Raw genomic sequence first — 18,665 nt, 5'->3', positions numbered from 1 at the left:
TTTTTTAAAATTTACTTCCAATTTCCCTATATCACTTACCAGAACACCAATGAATAATTTATGGCAATGATAAGAAGGGCCACAGCGTAATGCCAACAGAAGCACATGGTGATGAACATGATATTGCCGTGATCAGACTGATCCCATTCCGGTGCCCCCCAAAGCGGGTACAAAACAAATCCAATCTAGAAGGGAAGGCAGAGTTAATATAATCTCACTCAGATACTGCTCGGCTTGGAATTTGTTTTAAACACCCTAACGCACTATAAAAATCTTCATCTAACCAAGAGATAGGAACTCTAGGTGTAATCTGACCGTTTTTCAGCATTAAAATGGACATCTAGCAATTGTCAGTTTTACACAATCTTTATACAATTATTCGATTAATCACAGTATTTTACTGGGGAGAGGAGAGGACTGATTGACCTGTCTGATGAAGCAAATAAGTTATAAATCCCTTTTTTTTTTTTTTTTAAACGTTAAATGTAGGGCCTAGCAACTCAACATAGTTGCATGAGCTGCTAGCTGCTCAGAGTACCGACCCAAAACAACAAATAGACTAGCAATTAGCTGTCTAAACTGGACTACCTGCAAATAACTGCCAATCCTACCAGCCATGGCTAATAAGATCGACCAAAGAAAAAAAAGTGAAGCAGAAATCTGCAGCACTTAAGATATTGACCTTAACACCAACACGCGATCAGGCCCTAGATCAGGGATAGGCAACCTTCGGCACTCCAGATGTTGTGGACTACATCCCCCATAATGCTGGCAAAGCATCATGGGTGGTGTAGATCAAAACATCTGCGGTGCCGAAGGTTGCCTATGCCTGCCCTAGATGGCCCAACATATGCTAAAAAACCAGAGAACACAAGCCTATACCATGTTAGTCTAGGAGTAAACATTAACCTTAATGATGACCCTTGCTCTAAGCCCACTCCTGCACTGGCCATGACTAATTCCTTAGCAACAGTGCATCTACCCAAGCTACTCCCACAGGACCTTGATAGCAACTCCTTGCCTTTTGAGTGTCCTGAAATAAAGAAGGCCATACAACAACTATCAGTTCATAAAGCACATGGTCCAGATGGTCTCTCAAATCTCTACTACCAAACATATACATCCTATCTCCACCTAACATCTCTCTACAGTTCCTGGTATTCCAAAGGAGCTATACCTTGTAGCATGTCACTGGATCATACCTCTACCTTGCCGAAACCCTGCAAACTCCCCACCCAATGACACCATTTTAGACTAATCTCACTCCTGTCAAACTTTATGCTAAGGTTTTGGACTCAGTACCACCATTTTGTTGGAGATGTAGAGCAGATGAAGGCACCATGACACATAATGGGAATTCTGCCATTATGGGAAAAATTTAAAAAACCTACTGACGGCTGTTCACTTTTCAATCCTACCTACTGACCTATATACATATCTGTTCCTTCTTTTTCCTGCGGGTACATCCATGGCTTATAAAAAATTGGATATGTTAATTATACTCGCAACTAGGATTGCACTTCACTGGAAACAAGCAACTTGCTCTTCTAAGCACCAACTGTGCTGTTGTCAATCAATACCACACCTATGGACACATGTCCATTGACTCAGCTTCTAACTGAGACTTTCTGGAAAACATGTCAAACTTGGATAGGCTATCTACAACCATTAGGAAAGCATTATGTTATGGTTGAGCTCACAGCGCTTCCTAGATTTCTGGACTTGTACCTTATATAGACCCAAAGATTTACAATTAGGGACACCGGAAGGAAGGGGAAAAAATAGTTATCGAATTGATCTGTCCTCACAATAACAAAGATGACGCTTTAGGGATTGCTGACTGTTAATTGCTTTCTCACCCTGTTACATTATTCCGTTTGTTAACTCAAATTGAAAAAAAATCGATGTTTACCTATACTGTGCACTGAACCTTACCTGTTTCTCTTCATCTGAAAACTCAATAAAAAGAGAATAAAAAAATAAATAAAAAAAGTTAAATATAAAAAAGAAAAATAGCTTATAAAATGTCAGTGTGAGACAGGCAGGGTGGAACAGTTTTATCATGGAGTTACTTTAACAGTGACTCAAAAAAGTCAAAACTAGCCCAATTGTAATGTGAATTACATAACATTCATCACACCCAAACCAGTTGCCCATATACATCCCATCACACCTACTGCTCAGATACATCCCATCACACCTACTGCTCAGATACATCCCATCACACCTACTGCTCAGATACATCCCATCACACCTACTGCTCAGATACATCCCATCACACCTACTGCTCAGATACATCCCATCACAACTACTGCTCAGATACATCCCATCACAACTACTGCTCAGACACTTCGCACCACACCTACTGCTCAGACACATCCCATCACAACCACTGCTCAGATACATCCCATCACAACTACTGCTCAGACACTTCGCACTATACCTACTGCTCAGATACATCCCATCACAACCACTGCTCAGATACATCCCATCACAACTACTGCTCAGACACTTCGCACCACACTTACTGCTCAGATACATCCCATCACAACCACTGCTCAGACACTTCGCACCACACCTACTGCTCAGATACATCCCATCACAACCACTGCTCAGATACATCCCATCACAACTACTGGTCAGACACTTCGCACCATACCTACTGCTCAGATACATCCCATCACAACCACTGCTCAGATACATCCCATCACAACTACTGCTCAGACACTTCGCACCACACTTACTGCTCAGATACATCCCATCACAACCACTGCTCAGACACTTCACACCACACCTACTGCTCAGATACATCCCATCACAACCACTGCTCAGACACTTCGCACCACAACCACTGCTCAGATACATCCCATCACAACCACTGGTCGGATACATCCCATCACAACCACTGCTCGGATACATCCCATCACAACCACTGCTCGGATACATCCCATCACAACTACTGCTCAGATACATCCCATCACAACTACTGCTCAGACACTTCGCACCACACCTACTGCTCAGATACATCCCATCACAACCACTGCTCAGACACTTCGCACCACAACCACTGCTCAGATACATCCCATCACAACCACTGCTCAGACACTTCGCACCACACCTACTGCTCAGATACATCCCATCACAACCACTGCTCAGATACATCCCATCACAACTACTGCTCAGACACTTCGCACCATACCTACTGCTCAGATACATCCCATCACAACCACTGCTAAGATACATCCCATCACAACTACTGCTCAGACACTTCGCACCATACCTACTGCTCAGATACATCCCATCGCAACCACTGCTCAGATAACTACCATCACAACTACTGCTCAGATAACTCCCATCACAACTACTGCTCAGACACTTCGCACCACAACCACTGCTCAGATAGCTCCCATCACAACCACTGCTCAGAAACTTCGCACCACACCTACTGCTCAGGTAACTTCCATCACAACTACTGCTCAGATAACTCCCATCACAAATGTGCAGCTGCAGCATACCTCCCAACATTTTAAATGGACAAAGAGGAAAACTAATTTTGGGGTGTGGACAGGGGCTGGCTATTCTGAGGAATTGTAAGTGATTTACTAATAACAATTTATAAAACTAAAATATAATTTAGAACAAGAACAATGTATCTTATTTACACAGACTGATTTCTAAACACATTTATTGTAGTATTGTACTGGGAGTATTATTGCTGTGGAGCTCTGTTATTTTAGTATCTGTTATACACTCAGACACATCAAAAATGTGGAGGTATTTTGACCAAAAATAGGGACGGTCCTTCCGGAGGTATAATGCAGCCTACAGACAGTGGAGAGTTTGGGGAAACTGGTAGTGGGAAGATGGAACAGACCAACAGAGAGAGAAAAGAAAGGAGATGTCATGCCCCTATGGACCAGTCTCCTCTGCTGGGACTCACCTGCCAGAACCAGGTACCCTGGAGAAGAGCCAGGCTGCTTCTGAACAACTCCAGCACAATGTGGTCCCGTAGAAACACTTCTATCATAATGCTGATTGAACCTCCGAAGACGGCGATGAGCAGCAGGGAATGAATGTGCTGGTCAAGTGCTGGGCGATTATGTACGTGGTAATAAAAGAGCAGACCTGCAGCAAAAAGGGAAGACGTTGAAGTATAACATTGGCCATCAAGTCAAGAATCAGATTTTAAACACCTTTAAAACCATTCTGTTACAGGAACCCTTGGAATGTACAGAATTGTATTGTATGTCTGAGGGTGCTAAGAGTTATATCCAGTACGAGTTGTTGGAGAGGCAAAGTCAGTCAGTCAGTCCGCAGACTTACCTTCAATGAACACGGCCAGGCTCAAGAAGAGTCGGTCCATGCCCATTGGCACCTTCAGAGGAAGGTAAGTCAGAATATCCACCACCCCCGAGATGCCATAGAACAGGTACATGGTGGAATGTTGCCAGTTCATCAGTTTCACCCAGCTGTGATCCTCCCCATTGACAAGATGCATGTGAGGTCCATCTGGAACAAACTGCTCAGCCAGAATACCTACAGACAACAACATAAAATACAAACACAAACACTATAAATATAGTAACAGAAACAGAGACGGTCAGCCAACCACCCGTACTGTCATACTGGGCAGAATGAAACACAAACACACATTGTATGACTGTAACAGACAGCAGCCCTGTGGAGTCCATCTAAAGAGAATAATGTGCATGGCATTGCAGTGAGCATTGATAAGCTCATTATTCAGAATTATACCATGTGTAATGTTGCTGTTAGTGCTGGCGTTGGTGGGTATTTGGGTCAAGGGTTAGGAAGCATCAGAAAGTAGAGCACACTAAAGGTTTAAGGGCTGTCTTGGTTTATCTAGAAAGTAGCTGGATATACTGGACTGTAGCTATACAGCCATGCAGGTATCACCTGGTTGAGCGTGATAATAGTTGAAGGATTTGGTATAAATAGCAGAAGCCTTGCCCCCTAAGGATGGGAATAATCTAAGAATTGCAGTTATAACAAAAGAGCTTGTGTAATACTTTGTCTAAATCATATTCTTCCTATTTCAGTTCTCACAAGACAGCTGGGCATTAGCCGAGGAGCTGAACAGGCGCATTCTTGTGAGTTCTGAGCCTGCTTGCTGAAGAAATGCGGGCAATACGTACAAGTAGCACTTTGCTATTTCCAAACCATTATTTTTCAAAATTAACAAAAGTTACATTGTAACACTGATATCTGTCAGGAATCCCCGAATAACCCTTCACATGTATATATTTTTTTAAAGAAGAGAACCTAAGATATTAAACTTGGGGTATTTTGACTCTTTTCACTCAACCATTTTACCACCAATCAATGCCAAATTAAAAAAAAAAATAATAATAATTGGTGATTTCTTTTACATACATACATAGCAATTTAAGAATACATACAGTGAGAACTTTAAGGGTTACTGCCAAAGAACACCCCAATATGTGTTCAGCAACATCTCCTGAGTACAGTGATACCACCCATGTATAGGTGTGTCGGGTTCTGTAGGGGATAAAAGATCTTATTTGAAGGGTGCACATTCCAGTTTTCCTACTTGGAATTTTCACAGCTGGTCATCATGCACCCATGTCCTATTTGGGAAATTTTTGAAGCCGGCCAATATCATTTACCCCCATTAAACCATATATTTTTTAGTAGACAACCCAGGGTATTCAATATGGGGTAGTAGCATCTTCGTCACACACACTGGCCAAAGTTAGCATTTATATTTGTTTGTGTGTTAAAAATGCAAAAAACTATTATGAACGCTAATTTTGGCCAGTATTTGTGACTAAGTGGCTACTAAAAATGACTGAACATACCCCATTTGCAATACCTTGGGTTGTCTTCTTTTGCAAATGGTATGCATCATGGGGGTAATTCTCATTCCTGGGCTACCATACGCTCTCAAAGGCAACATAACCAATCTGGGAAACTAAATTTTTTTAAAAAATCAAGCCTTATATTTGACCCTGTAACCTTCAAAAACACTATAAAACCTGAACATGTGGTGGTACTGTTATACTGAGGAGACTCCGCTGAACACAACTATTAGTGTTTCAAAATAGTAAAAGGTATCACAACAATGAGATCATCAGTGAAAGTGCCGTTTGTGTGTGAAAAATGCAAAAAACGTCACTGTAACTGACAATATCATCGCTGTGATATGTTTTACTATTTTGAAACACAAATATTCGTGTACATCGAAGTCTCCCGAGTAAAACAGTACCCCCCATGTACATGTTTTAGGGTGTCTTGGAACGTTAGAGGGTTAAATATAGTGCTAGCAAATTAAAATTTCTGGACTGTCAGCCTGGGTTGTCAGGCAGGTCCCCTAAATTGCAATCAATAAAATTACTTAATTATGTAAAAATCTCATAAATATGCACGTAGAATTTAAATATATACACCTATTGATATATTTGAAGTCTATGTTTATATTTATGGCATTATTTATGTATATGGACAAATGTATATTTTGTATTATTTTTTATTTATTTATATAAATATATATATATATATATATATATAATTTCATTCTAAGGGTATTTTAATTTTATTTATTTATTTTGAATTCATTATTTTTGTATTTTATATATATATATATATATATATACACACACACACAATATATATATATACACATGTGCAATTCTACTCTGTGTATTTTTATATTAATATATGTATTATACAAATACACTTAGTATGACGTTATATACAATATATCTATATATATATATATATATATATATTATATATAGATTTTATTTTTTTATATTTAATTTATTCACGTTATTTTTTTATTTTTAAACTTTTTGAAACACTTTTTTCACCAGCAGGGGGATTGCCTGTTAGTTCAGGCAGTCCCCCTGCAGGCAACACAATGGACGCCTATTGCGGCCATGAGCGATCACATGGCCCTTGGGGTCCTATTTTGCAGAGGGGGGATTGTCTGGGCTGTCAGACAGTCAACCCAGTGGAGAAGAAGACCTGGAGGCAATCGGATAAGTGAATAGGAATGGATGGTTAATATATATATATATATATTTTTTAAATTTGTATTTTATTAATTATTTTATTCTTCACTGAGTGCCTCGACCCCTCAAGACACTCAGCACAGGCAGAGCATCGGAAGCCTGCCTGATGGCTTCTGTTGCTCTGCCTCACTGTCGGCGCCACGTGGAGCAAGCCGAAAGTGATCGCTCCAGGGGAGCGATCACCCAGCGGCCCGGCAGTGAGGGGGGGTATTGCAGGATGCCTCAACATCGAGGCATCGCTGCAATACCATCAGAGCGGCTGTAAGCGATCATGATCGCTTCCAGCGTTATAATTCGCCGCAGACGTATCAGGTACGTCCAAGGTCGTTAACGACCGTTTTTTTGTCGGACGTACCTGATATGTCCGAGGTCCTTAAAGGGTTAAATAAACTGTGGCAGCCGATCATTTACCAATAACATATAGTCCATCCTTATATCTCCCCGCCTTGCCCAGCCAATCACTTACCCACAAGTGCAAATACAGCTTTGGTTATTCCCTCTATGAGGTCCAGCCGCTGATAAAATCTGTTGAAGCGGGAGATACCTTTGTTCTTCTTGTTTAAGTATTTGATAGGGTGCTTCACGGACCACCACAACCCAAAGACAATGAAGAAACTGCCTGGCAGGGCGTGACCCTTAAAATTCGCCATTTATGGGAATATCTGTGAGGAAAATAAAAAAGTGCATCACAAATATGGACAAATTATGCGTTTCCCAAAAGCTGATGCGCACACAATGTTTCCATCAATGGACAATGAACATGGAACTTTTAACGCATTCATTGCCGCACACACACTAAAACAATATGTAAAATTTGTGTTTTCATATAAGGCAGCCTTTTTTGTGAAATATCTCAATTTAATAACTCTGTACAGCTGACATTTTACAACATAGTAACTACGTATTGAGCGCAAGCTTCTACCAGAGAACGGTTAGAAGGAAGGAGAACGTCGAAGACGTAAGATCCAAACTCAGAAGTTGTAAATGATTTGATTTGAGACAGTCAAGTGCTAATTATACAAGCTGGGCTTTCATAGGGACACTCCAACACAAATGGGTGTAAACAGTGTGGTGGGTTTTTCATGTCTCCATTCTGGCCTTCGATATACCCAGCGAGCATGGTCTTCTGCCCAGTTTTTAGACCTTCTCCAAATTCCACCACAATGTCTCCAATCCGCATACAATGTGTGCGCAATACGGCTCTCTGTACACATTGTCTTTGTAACGGTTCTCGAAGTTTTAACTCATTCTGTATCATTTATTTACAGACACTAAAACATTTTCTTTAGGAAATCACTTTACCCCTACTGAATTTCCATTTATCTGGGTTTGTAAATCTGTTGTGTTGCTTTCCCTATTAATCCCAATTAATTCCTTCAAATACTGGGTTGGGAGAACTTTACTGCTATGATGTAAGTTTTACTGGTAGAGGAAATGATTAAATATCATTATTTTTACATTATCAGAGAGGTTTATTGCTATGGTCTGTAATTATTATAGTTTTTAATAATACTGAGCCACCCAAACAGACAAAACCTACTGCTTAGTGATGTAATGTATAGAACAGAACCTTTGCTTGGTAGTAGTACAGTTTGTTGTACATATTTCAGCAAGGTCAAAAATGGCACAGGAGAAAAATGTCAGTAAAAGATTAGTGAAAGATTTAAAAACCATAAAAAAACATAACAAAAACAAAGCACAATTCATTCAATTTGGTCTAGATATTGCAATTCACTATAATTCATTGTTTGGTAAAATGACAAGTTTTTCCCCCCTTAAAATAAGTGGTTTGAAAAACATTATCCAACTATTATCGTCATATTTTTTTTACTAATGGACTAATTACAAAAAACATGCCATATCAAAATCTACATTCAAACCTTCTGGTTGCATAGTTTTCAAAGTATGAATCCAAAAACCTTCTCTCTGTCTTAATTTGAGTACCAAATCACCACCTCTCTCATCTAACGACACCTTTTCAATCCCAATACACGAAAAAATATTTGGATTGAAATTTTGACACCTATTACAATGAACGGGAACTGAATGGGTTAATAATTTATTCTTAATATTATTACAGTGCTCTAAAAATCTTTTTTTCACTGGTCTGATTGTCCGTCCAACATATTGGATTCCACATCCACATGTTGGGAGATAAACCACATGTGTATATTGTTGCCACAAGCCCCTGACGAACATGTTTTTTAAGGCAGGGTATTTAAGTGTATGTGTATGTATTATGTGTATATTGTTGCCACAAGCCCCTGACGAAGTCATTTAGACGAAACGCGTAGGGTGGCAAGCTTTATTTTATACTTTTTTTATTGTGGATCTCTCCATCTTCCTTGTCTCCATATCTCTCCATATCATGATGGCTATATTTATCTTTGGTGGAAGACATCGAGTTTGATTTGAAGAACCCTTTTACTTCTGTTATTTTGTAAGTGTATTCAATAAAGCTACTTTTTTAATACCATACAGCTATGCACTATGGTTTGTCTTTGTGCTTTGTTTTAAGCATTCATCTCTATATCGAGAAGAGAAGAAGCATTTGAAGAAGACTGACCATACCCTGCCTTTTATACTTTTGTTTTATTCATCTCTATACTGAGAGGAGAAGAAGCATTTGAAGAAGACTGTCCATACCCTGCCTTTTATACCTTTGTTTGTAAGTGCATTTTTGTTTTCTTTTATTGTATGTTTTTTATTTTTTTGTTTTTATTTTGCACCTTGGTCTCCCTTTGTATCTCTTAGGTTGTGCTTTTTAGTGTTTTATATTTGTGATATTGAAGACATTGAGGAGTCTTTTGCACTTCCTAATTTGGGGTATTTATATTTATTATATTTTTTCCCCTTCTGATAGCCACAAGGGTTGTTTTTTTGCATTTTTGCAAATCATTATTTTTTGTCGATTTTTTCTATGTCTGTTTTTCTATTTTTTTTTGTCAATAATAGTCAAAAAATGAATAAAGAATAAATAAATGAAAAAAAACCCAACAACTTCCAATTCAGAACAACTCAGTGTTTGTAATGAACTAACATTCAGTCACAATAGGAGAAAAATCAATTCTAAATAAACCAACAAACTTGTCTAGCACAGATAGCAGAACACAGATAACAATAGATAACAATGTGGTGCTGGTGCAGGTGGTCCCGGTGCGGAATAGCCTGGCTAGAAAATAAGTGGGGTGGTGGTCGGTGGTGGTGCCTGGCGTCGTGGTGTTCGTCTGCCAGCCGGGCTGCTTCTTGTACTTCTGGTTCCAGCCCATTGAAGAACTGCTCCATGAGTATAAGCTGGAGCAGCTCCTCCACGGTTGTGGCTTGGGTGGCCTGCACCCACCCCATTGCAGCTCTTTGGAGTCTACAAGCCCACTCTGCGTGTGAGTCTTTTTCCGCTTTCTGAGTTCCCGAAATCGCCATCGGTATGCCTCAGGTGCGATGGAATACCGCGCTAAAATAGCTTGCTTGACCCGGGTGTATTTTTTGCTGTCCTCATCAGGTACTGCCCTTTATGCCTCGGCTATGCGTCCAGACAGTTTTCTTGCCAACAGGGGTACCCAGTCCTCACAGCCGATGTTGTGCAGGTGGCACAACCTTTCAAAATCCTGGAGGAAGACATTAATTTTTTCTTCCGTGTCCGAGAAAGACTTAAATGCATGATAGGGGATTTTTGGTTTCCCCTCTGAGATGACAAACATTGCTGGTGATCCCTCTCTAGTCTGCTGGTCTGCCATCTGTAGCTGTGTTGCCTGCTGCTGTCTGGCCATTAAATAGTCCTGTGCGTCTGCCATAACTCAGGTCACTGTTTACTTTGAGGGAGTTCCACTGTAAAATGCCAGCCTTGTCTTTACTTCCCTCTGGAACGCTGTTTCATCCATAGTTAGTGGAGGTGCAGCGCTGCTGGCTTGGTCTCCCTCCATCAATTCGGCGATAAGAGTGGCTTTCGTTTTGTTGCTAGCTACCTTACCCCTTGCTTCCAATAGCTCCTTTAAGGTTGTTCGTTTGAACAAGGCCTTTTATGCAAAAGCCCCTACATGGGGTTTCCCATACAAACTTACAGGGTAATCCCTCCCATGATCCTATGTGCCTGAGAGATAATTACCTGGGAAAAAACATAATTACATCTCAGGTACAGAAAAATCTAACATTTTTACAACACCCCAAAACACACATAAAACAACCATGTACCCCCTCAAGTCTTATATCCCTGGATAGCCTGGATCTGAGCGCACAACATATTCAAAAAGAGCTCACATCCCACGAACACAGCCGAAATGCCACCGGGGCAAAGTTTTGACTGACTGCACATGAGGCTCCTGCCCAAAATAGTTCCATAGAATCCGGGGTAGTGGTTGGTCTCTTTCGGGGCCACGAAAATACACAAAATATCGAACGGATGCTTCAACCCATATGCTGCTCGTGTGCCTCTCATTCGTGGGAATGATTCCACTGAACAGTGTTCTTCTCAGATGTATAGAAACAAATGCAGAGGGGGTGGAAGTTCATCAGTGTTCGCGAGGTCACGTGTCTGATTTTAGTTCCATACACTTGACAACCAAACACCGCTGCCTGCATTAGCGGGAACAAGATGGCCGCCACCATGTGTTCGTACATACGAACGACGGCCACCCAATCGACCGTTTAGAACACTGAGGTGTGAACCATTATTGGAGTGTTAACAGGGGTGATAGAGGTTAACAAGCATACGGGTGGTCGGGATCTTTCGTGGTTTTGTTCGGTTGTCGAACAAAACAAGGATCAAAACTAGGTGAATGTGGTTTTACCGAACAAACCAGGGAAACATAGGGGAACATAGTGGTCCAGTGACGTGGGGGTTTGTCACACTCAAAGGAACATGGGTTAATTGCGCCACAGTGGCAATGCGGCTTCTAGGAAGACCAATAAGGAGAGGGTTACAATAATCCATGCGAGAAATTACTAGAGCATGGACAAGGTCCTTAGTAGCATCTTGTGTAAGAAAGGGGCGGATGCAGGCTATGTTTTTAAGATGGAATCTACAGGATTTAGAAATATACTGGATGTGAGGCTAAAAGGTGAGGCCAGAATAAAGAATAATGCCAAGACAGCATGCTTGCAAGGATGGACTGGTGTGGATACCACTAACTTGAAAGGAGAGCGAAAGAAAAGGTTCAGTATTAGGAGGAGGAAAGACAAGGAGCTCAGTTTTAGAGAGATTTAGTTTCAGAAAGCGGGAGGACATCCAGAGAGATGGAAGAAAGGCAAGCAGTGATACGTTGCAGGATGGCAGCGGAAAAGGTCCGGGGAGGAGAGGTATATCTGAGTGTCATCAGCGTACAGGTGGTAGTGGAATCCAAATAAGTTTGCCAAGAGAGGCAGAATAAAGAGAAAATAGAAAGGTACCAAGAACAGAGCCTTGGGTAACTCCAATAGAGACAGGATGAGGGGAGGAGGTATCATTAGAAAAGGAGACACTGAATGAGCGTTGGGAGAGATAAGATGTCTGCGAAATGAGCTACTTACTTGGGGGAGAAAATCAATCTCAAGTTATCTGCAGTACAAGGCTAAATAGGGCCATGGGATGAGGCACCGGTGACAGGCAGGGCTGCAGATCCAAGGAGCTGGCTAGACTAGCCTTGTCCTGCAGATAACTCGAGATTGAATTTTTCCCCCAAGTGAGTAGCTCATTTAGCAGACAGTTGGCTGTTAGAGTAGGACCTGCCAAAGATGGGGTACATTGACGTTGTGGCAGGCTTATGCAATGTATGATCATATAATGTAACTAAACCCCCATTATTTTTTGCCTAAATTAGCTGTTTAAAAAAAATAAAAATAAAAAATAACAAAATCTGTATCTGCATGTGTGTCAGTGCTTTTATCTGTAGGTCTCTGTATCTGCATGTGTGTCAGTGTATCTATATGTCAGTGTTTTTGATCTGTGTATCTGCACTGTATATACTAATATGCCTGGGGCAGATGAGAAGCAGGGGAGCTCTGGGCCGAGTAAAAGTGGAGATGGGGCAGAGAACAATGTTCACATCTGAAATAGCTGCAACAATATTAATTACAAACATTTTGTTAATATGAGGGAGCAAATTATGGAATTTGGCTGCCACGGGGTATACAAGTGAAAAAAGTTTGGTAACCACTAATCTAACATATTTAGCTTGTATGATGCATGTTACAACTGTAGAAAGTAAAAATACAGAAAACTCAAAACAGTGAACGGATGTGCAATGTTTTACGTCCATGTGGGATAACAATAGAGATTACAGTAAGCAACACAAGCACGATAATCAGAGACATGTCAAATGAACACAGATTAATCAACCATGCAATCCAAACCATCTTCGACGTATGTTTGAATGTTCATATTTTCCCGTGTCCCTGGTTGAGACACCAGTGTGGTCACAGTAAGCGGACATTAGTCTCCACGTATTATCTTTACACAGGAACAGGTCCCAAACAGGTGTTGCACTCCCAGTGATGTGTACTCAAGGTAAATGGTCTCACACACGATATGGGAAACTTAAACCCTCAGAGACTCGTATTCCTTCTCCGATCGCACCTCTGGGATTGTACACACCTGGCTTTTTAATTAATGTTGATTTGTTGCTGAGCTTCCCATATCGTTATTCATACTAATTAGAGCTGTGAGCTGGGTGTTGGTAGATTGAAGAGTCATACAGCCAATATGTAATAATAGGAGGGTACTAAAGCACAATATGCATTGTATTTTGGCTACGTTATCTCTGTATATACTGAATTTAAGGTGAGAGAGGAATACACGGGACCACTAGTAAACTTCGCGAATAACGCAGTATATGTTCATGAACAGATACAGACAAACGAAACACATAACTCCCATACTAGAACATGGCCCAAACTCAACATACCATACATGGAGATAGTTACATAACTTCGTTCCACAGAAAAAACAGAAACTGGGGCAAAGTTCTAAAGCAAGTCAACCCGCATTACATTGGTTTCTGTGGTGACTGCTCCAATAAGCACTTTACCCCAGAATGGGTCACATTCATCAAGAGAGAACTGGAAGAATTCCAGTCAAAGTGTTACATTCTGATTAATCATCAATGAACCCAGTGCAAAGTTTGGATTTTAGCTCCAAGCTTGTAATTGGCAGAAAGTCCTCGTTAGTGTCTGAGGGGGCCGTTGGACCACAGACGCCCAGGGAATGGTAAACTATTGAAAAATGGAGCAGGGGGGGTGCCAGGGCACTCCTATCTCCAATAGAACTGCTTCTTACACTGACCCTTTATCAGTGAAAATCAGCACAGTCCAGTTTGAACAGAAATATTTCATCCTCCGGCTCAAAGGGAGGAATTTGGTCCCTAATCAGATAGATCTCCCTGGGGCAGGGCCGCAGAGAGACACGCATTTTGCTAAATGTTTCAAAGTAGAGTGCAAACAATACAAGCCCGGTAACAGCGTAACTGTGTAATGTGTAACTTGTTACATTTCCAACACAACTTAAACATGAAAACAGGTTCTTCCAGAAATGGCGACAAAATGTCAGAAATTCGAGATCAACTGGATAATTGTAAAATGTAACCCTTGCCGTGCCACGAGACCGTATTCCAGATACATAGATGGACACACACATACAAAAATAGCACAGTTTCACTAGATTTTAACACCAAATTATAGTAAGTTGGAAAGTGCTTTAAAAAAGTATGATTTGGAAAAATTCATAAAACTACTTAAAAAAATGTAAAAACTATTTAACGATGTGTGAATCATAGTGAATATAAAATATATCTACATTTTTAGGTCAAAACAGGTGAACTAGAAGCATGGCTGACTAGGAGGATTTCCTAATTCGGCTATTGTGGCTAATAGCCACTCTGAAATATGAACTAATCACACTTTGTTCTATAGCCCACAATGTGGCTAGTGTATCCTGCATTTCACAATTCACCATCAACGAGTGATCCACAAACATTTGGGGGTTGCACAGTGTGAGTACAAGTCTATCAAAGTGCACACATTTACTATTTAAATAATCCACACGGCCATCTGTTAACCAACACATCTATAAACTGAGCCATTTATTATATAAATCACCAGTTACAGTTACTGTGAGTGGAACATTCCATCGGTTTCTATGGTGATCTTACATTCAGACCTTTGCCCCCCCAGCATTTTCCTTTGCATGCAATAAATGATAAAGTAATAGGGAAATGCCAAGGGATTAATACCTGGTGGAAACTTTGCGGTTCTCAATAAACACATAGTAACTGCACCCATCCATTATTACCCCATTAAACACGACACCTCGTTTATTTGTTATAGAAGATCCTAATCGGCTCATTACAGATCGTCATGCAGAAAGCTAATACATAAAGCTAGGTGTACACACAGGGTGTGGAGTGTTAGAACAAGTTGCCAGATCAGCGTTCTCTTCCCGCATACCTTCTCTGGCATATATACCAATATTTCCAATTTCATATATACATTATGTATGTACACTCTATACACACACACACAGTACGTATATACAATCTATACACACACACACTATGTATATATAATCTATACACACACACACTATGTATATACAATCTATACACACACACACACTATGTATATACCATCTATACACACACACACACTATGTATATACAATCTATACACACACACACACTATGTATATACAATCTATACACACACACACACACACTATGTATATACAATCTATACACACACACACACTATGTATATACAATCTATACACATACACACTACGTATATACAATCTATACACACACACACTACGTATATACAATCTATACACACACACACTACGTATATACAATCTATACACACACACACTACGTATATACAATCTATACACACACACACACACACACTATGTATATACAATCTATATACACACACACTACGTATATACAATCTATATACACACACTATGTATGTACAATCTATACACACACTCTCTATATACACAATCTATTCACAATCTATACACACACTATGTATACACAATCTATACACACACTATGTATACACAATCTATACACACACTATGTATACACAATCTATACACAATCTATACACACACTATATTTATACGCAATCTATACACACTATATATATATATATATACACACACACAATCTATACACACACTATGTATACACAATCTATACACACACTATGTATACACAATCTATACACACACTATGTATACACAATCTATACACACACTATGTATACACAACCTATACACACACTATGTATACACAATCTATACACACACACACACTATGTATACACAATCTATACACACACTATGTATACACAATCTATACACACACACACACTATGTATATACAATCTATACACACACACACTATGTATATACAATCTATACACACACTATGTATGTACAATCTATACACACACTATGTATACACAATCTATACACACACTATGTATACACAATCTATACACACACTCTCTATATATACAATCTATACACACACTATATTTATACACAATCTATACACACACTATATATACACAATCTATACACACTATATATATATACACAATCTATACACGATATATATATATATATACACACACAATCTATACACACTATATATATATATATACACACAATCTATACACACTATATATATATATACACACACACTATGTATACACAATCTATACACACACTATGTATATACAATGTATACACACACAGATTGAAGGCACCAGATGTTGCGGTTGATCCAAACTAAGGTGAAAACACACAATTTTAAGCAAATTCTAATTGTATCTGCAACAGATGATGTATTTCCCAATTGTAAAGTGTCAATCAAATTAAATAAATTAATTAGGTTTATAATCTAATTACGTCAAGGCATCCTGCTGGTATAATTAAGAGCAATGTAACATGTCTTACCTGTGCCAGGTAATCTCCACAGGTGTTCTCCATACAGGATTGTATAGCAGAACTGAACCAGCAGGGTACAGGTGCACAGACAGGGAACTTGGGTGGGGCTGTGCCTTGTAACCTTTACACAGGATAAGGCAGCGAGTGACATTTAGAGATGGAGCAGGTAGTGAATAGGTGTTTAATCCCATCATTATTATCGCATTGTCACATCATTGAGGGGAACCGTCACACGTTCAGTCAGTCAATGAGAAACACATGATGATAAAGAGTCCGTGTTATTTTGACGCCCTGTTTACGAGGTCTGCCTGCTATTTATATGTCATGTTATAACTTTTTTTTTTTTATAAATAAAGATGCACTACGTATGAACTACCTCGTTTATGTATTATAAATGGCAGTGAGTGTGGACCTTTTGGAGCAATGTAGTGAAAATAAAATACACGTATTTGTGGTCAGCATACCTCACAACTACAACAGTACCCCCCCATATACAGATTTTATGGGGTTTTTGGAAATTTAAAGGGTCAAATATAAGGTTTCCCCCTTTTCCATTTTTACACACTGAAATTTGCCATATTGGTTTTCTGGGACTATGTTGCCTTAGAGAGTATATAGCAGCCCAGAAATTAAATTTACCCCCATCATGGCATACCATTTGCAAAAGTAGACAACACATGGTATTCAAAATGGGGTATGTCCAAACTACACTTTCACGGAGGATATCAATGTCATTATATGTTTTAATGCTCTAAAATAAATAAATAAATGAATAAATTGTGTTTAGTGACCTAACACGAGCACAATAGCCCCCTGCCCCTTACCCCCCTCCCCCAAATGTACAGATATTATGGAGAATTACAGGGTCAAATATCGGGCTTGCAAATTAAATTCTCTGTTATTTCTGCCTGTGATGTCAGACAGGTCCCTCAATATATAATTAATTAAATTCTATATAAAATACATTTTAGAATTTAAAAAAATAAAAGTGTTTAGATTAGTTTTTTTTTATTTTTTAATAATAAAGTTGTATGATTAACCAATTGGTATAACTTAGGTTTCTAGTGAAGACAGGTATTCCCAGCTTGTTTTTTTTGTTTATTATTGTCAATATATGAAGAAGGGTATTCTGCATTAACACTTCTGCATATAAAATAAAAGTGCTGTATTTCGTATGTTTTGGGGTGATCTTGTTTCCATGCTTGCTGTCCACACTCATATCAAAATGTCTGTAAGTTTGCATGTATTCATAAGCACTGCAAAAATAAAGAATGTAAAAAAATAAATAAAAATAAATAAATTAAAGGTGTATGATTATTATTTTCTCTTCATTATTTCAGCATTGGGGGATTGCCTGACATCCCAGCCGATCCTGGGATCGCGATGACATTGCAATCACATGGCCCCGAAAGGCTAGACTGGTTGTAGGGGTACTGCCTGGTTTGTCAGATCGCTGGGTAAGGCAAGTATGGAGGGACGGCAATCCCCAGGGCGTACTATGCCGGCCCGTGGCGTAAAAGCCCACCTATTGCAGGACAACATAGTACGCCTGCCATTCTTAACGGTTCTAAAGTGTCATAAAAAATCCAAAGGTAAAAAACAAAAACATAAAAACATTTAAGCCCCAACCACAAAATAAAATAAAATTCACATTTAAGGCTGGAACAGATGAAGTGAAAGTTTAA

General features: G+C 39.5%; 1 protein-coding gene across 1 annotated transcript in view; it reads right to left on the bottom strand.

Moving 5' to 3' along the window:
- Window positions 1-17,054, bottom strand: part of TMEM45B (transmembrane protein 45B) — a 122,527-nt gene extending 105,473 nt beyond the window's left edge. The window contains exons 1-5 of the mRNA XM_063436066.1: window positions 16,990-17,054; window positions 7,522-7,717; window positions 4,324-4,536; window positions 3,941-4,125; window positions 40-185 (exon numbers count right to left, since the gene is read on the bottom strand). Of these exons, the coding sequence (XP_063292136.1) occupies window positions 40-185; window positions 3,941-4,125; window positions 4,324-4,536; window positions 7,522-7,705 (728 nt within the window). The 5' untranslated portion in view covers window positions 7,706-7,717; window positions 16,990-17,054. The remainder of the gene's footprint in view (window positions 1-39; window positions 186-3,940; window positions 4,126-4,323; window positions 4,537-7,521; window positions 7,718-16,989) is intronic.
- Between the last annotated feature and the right edge of the window lie 1,611 nt (window positions 17,055-18,665).

This window comes from Pelobates fuscus, chromosome 11 (genome assembly GCF_036172605.1).
Source record: "Pelobates fuscus isolate aPelFus1 chromosome 11, aPelFus1.pri, whole genome shotgun sequence".
NCBI lineage: Eukaryota > Metazoa > Chordata > Amphibia > Anura > Pelobatidae > Pelobates > Pelobates fuscus.
This window is presented reverse-complemented; position numbering and strand designations above follow the sequence as displayed.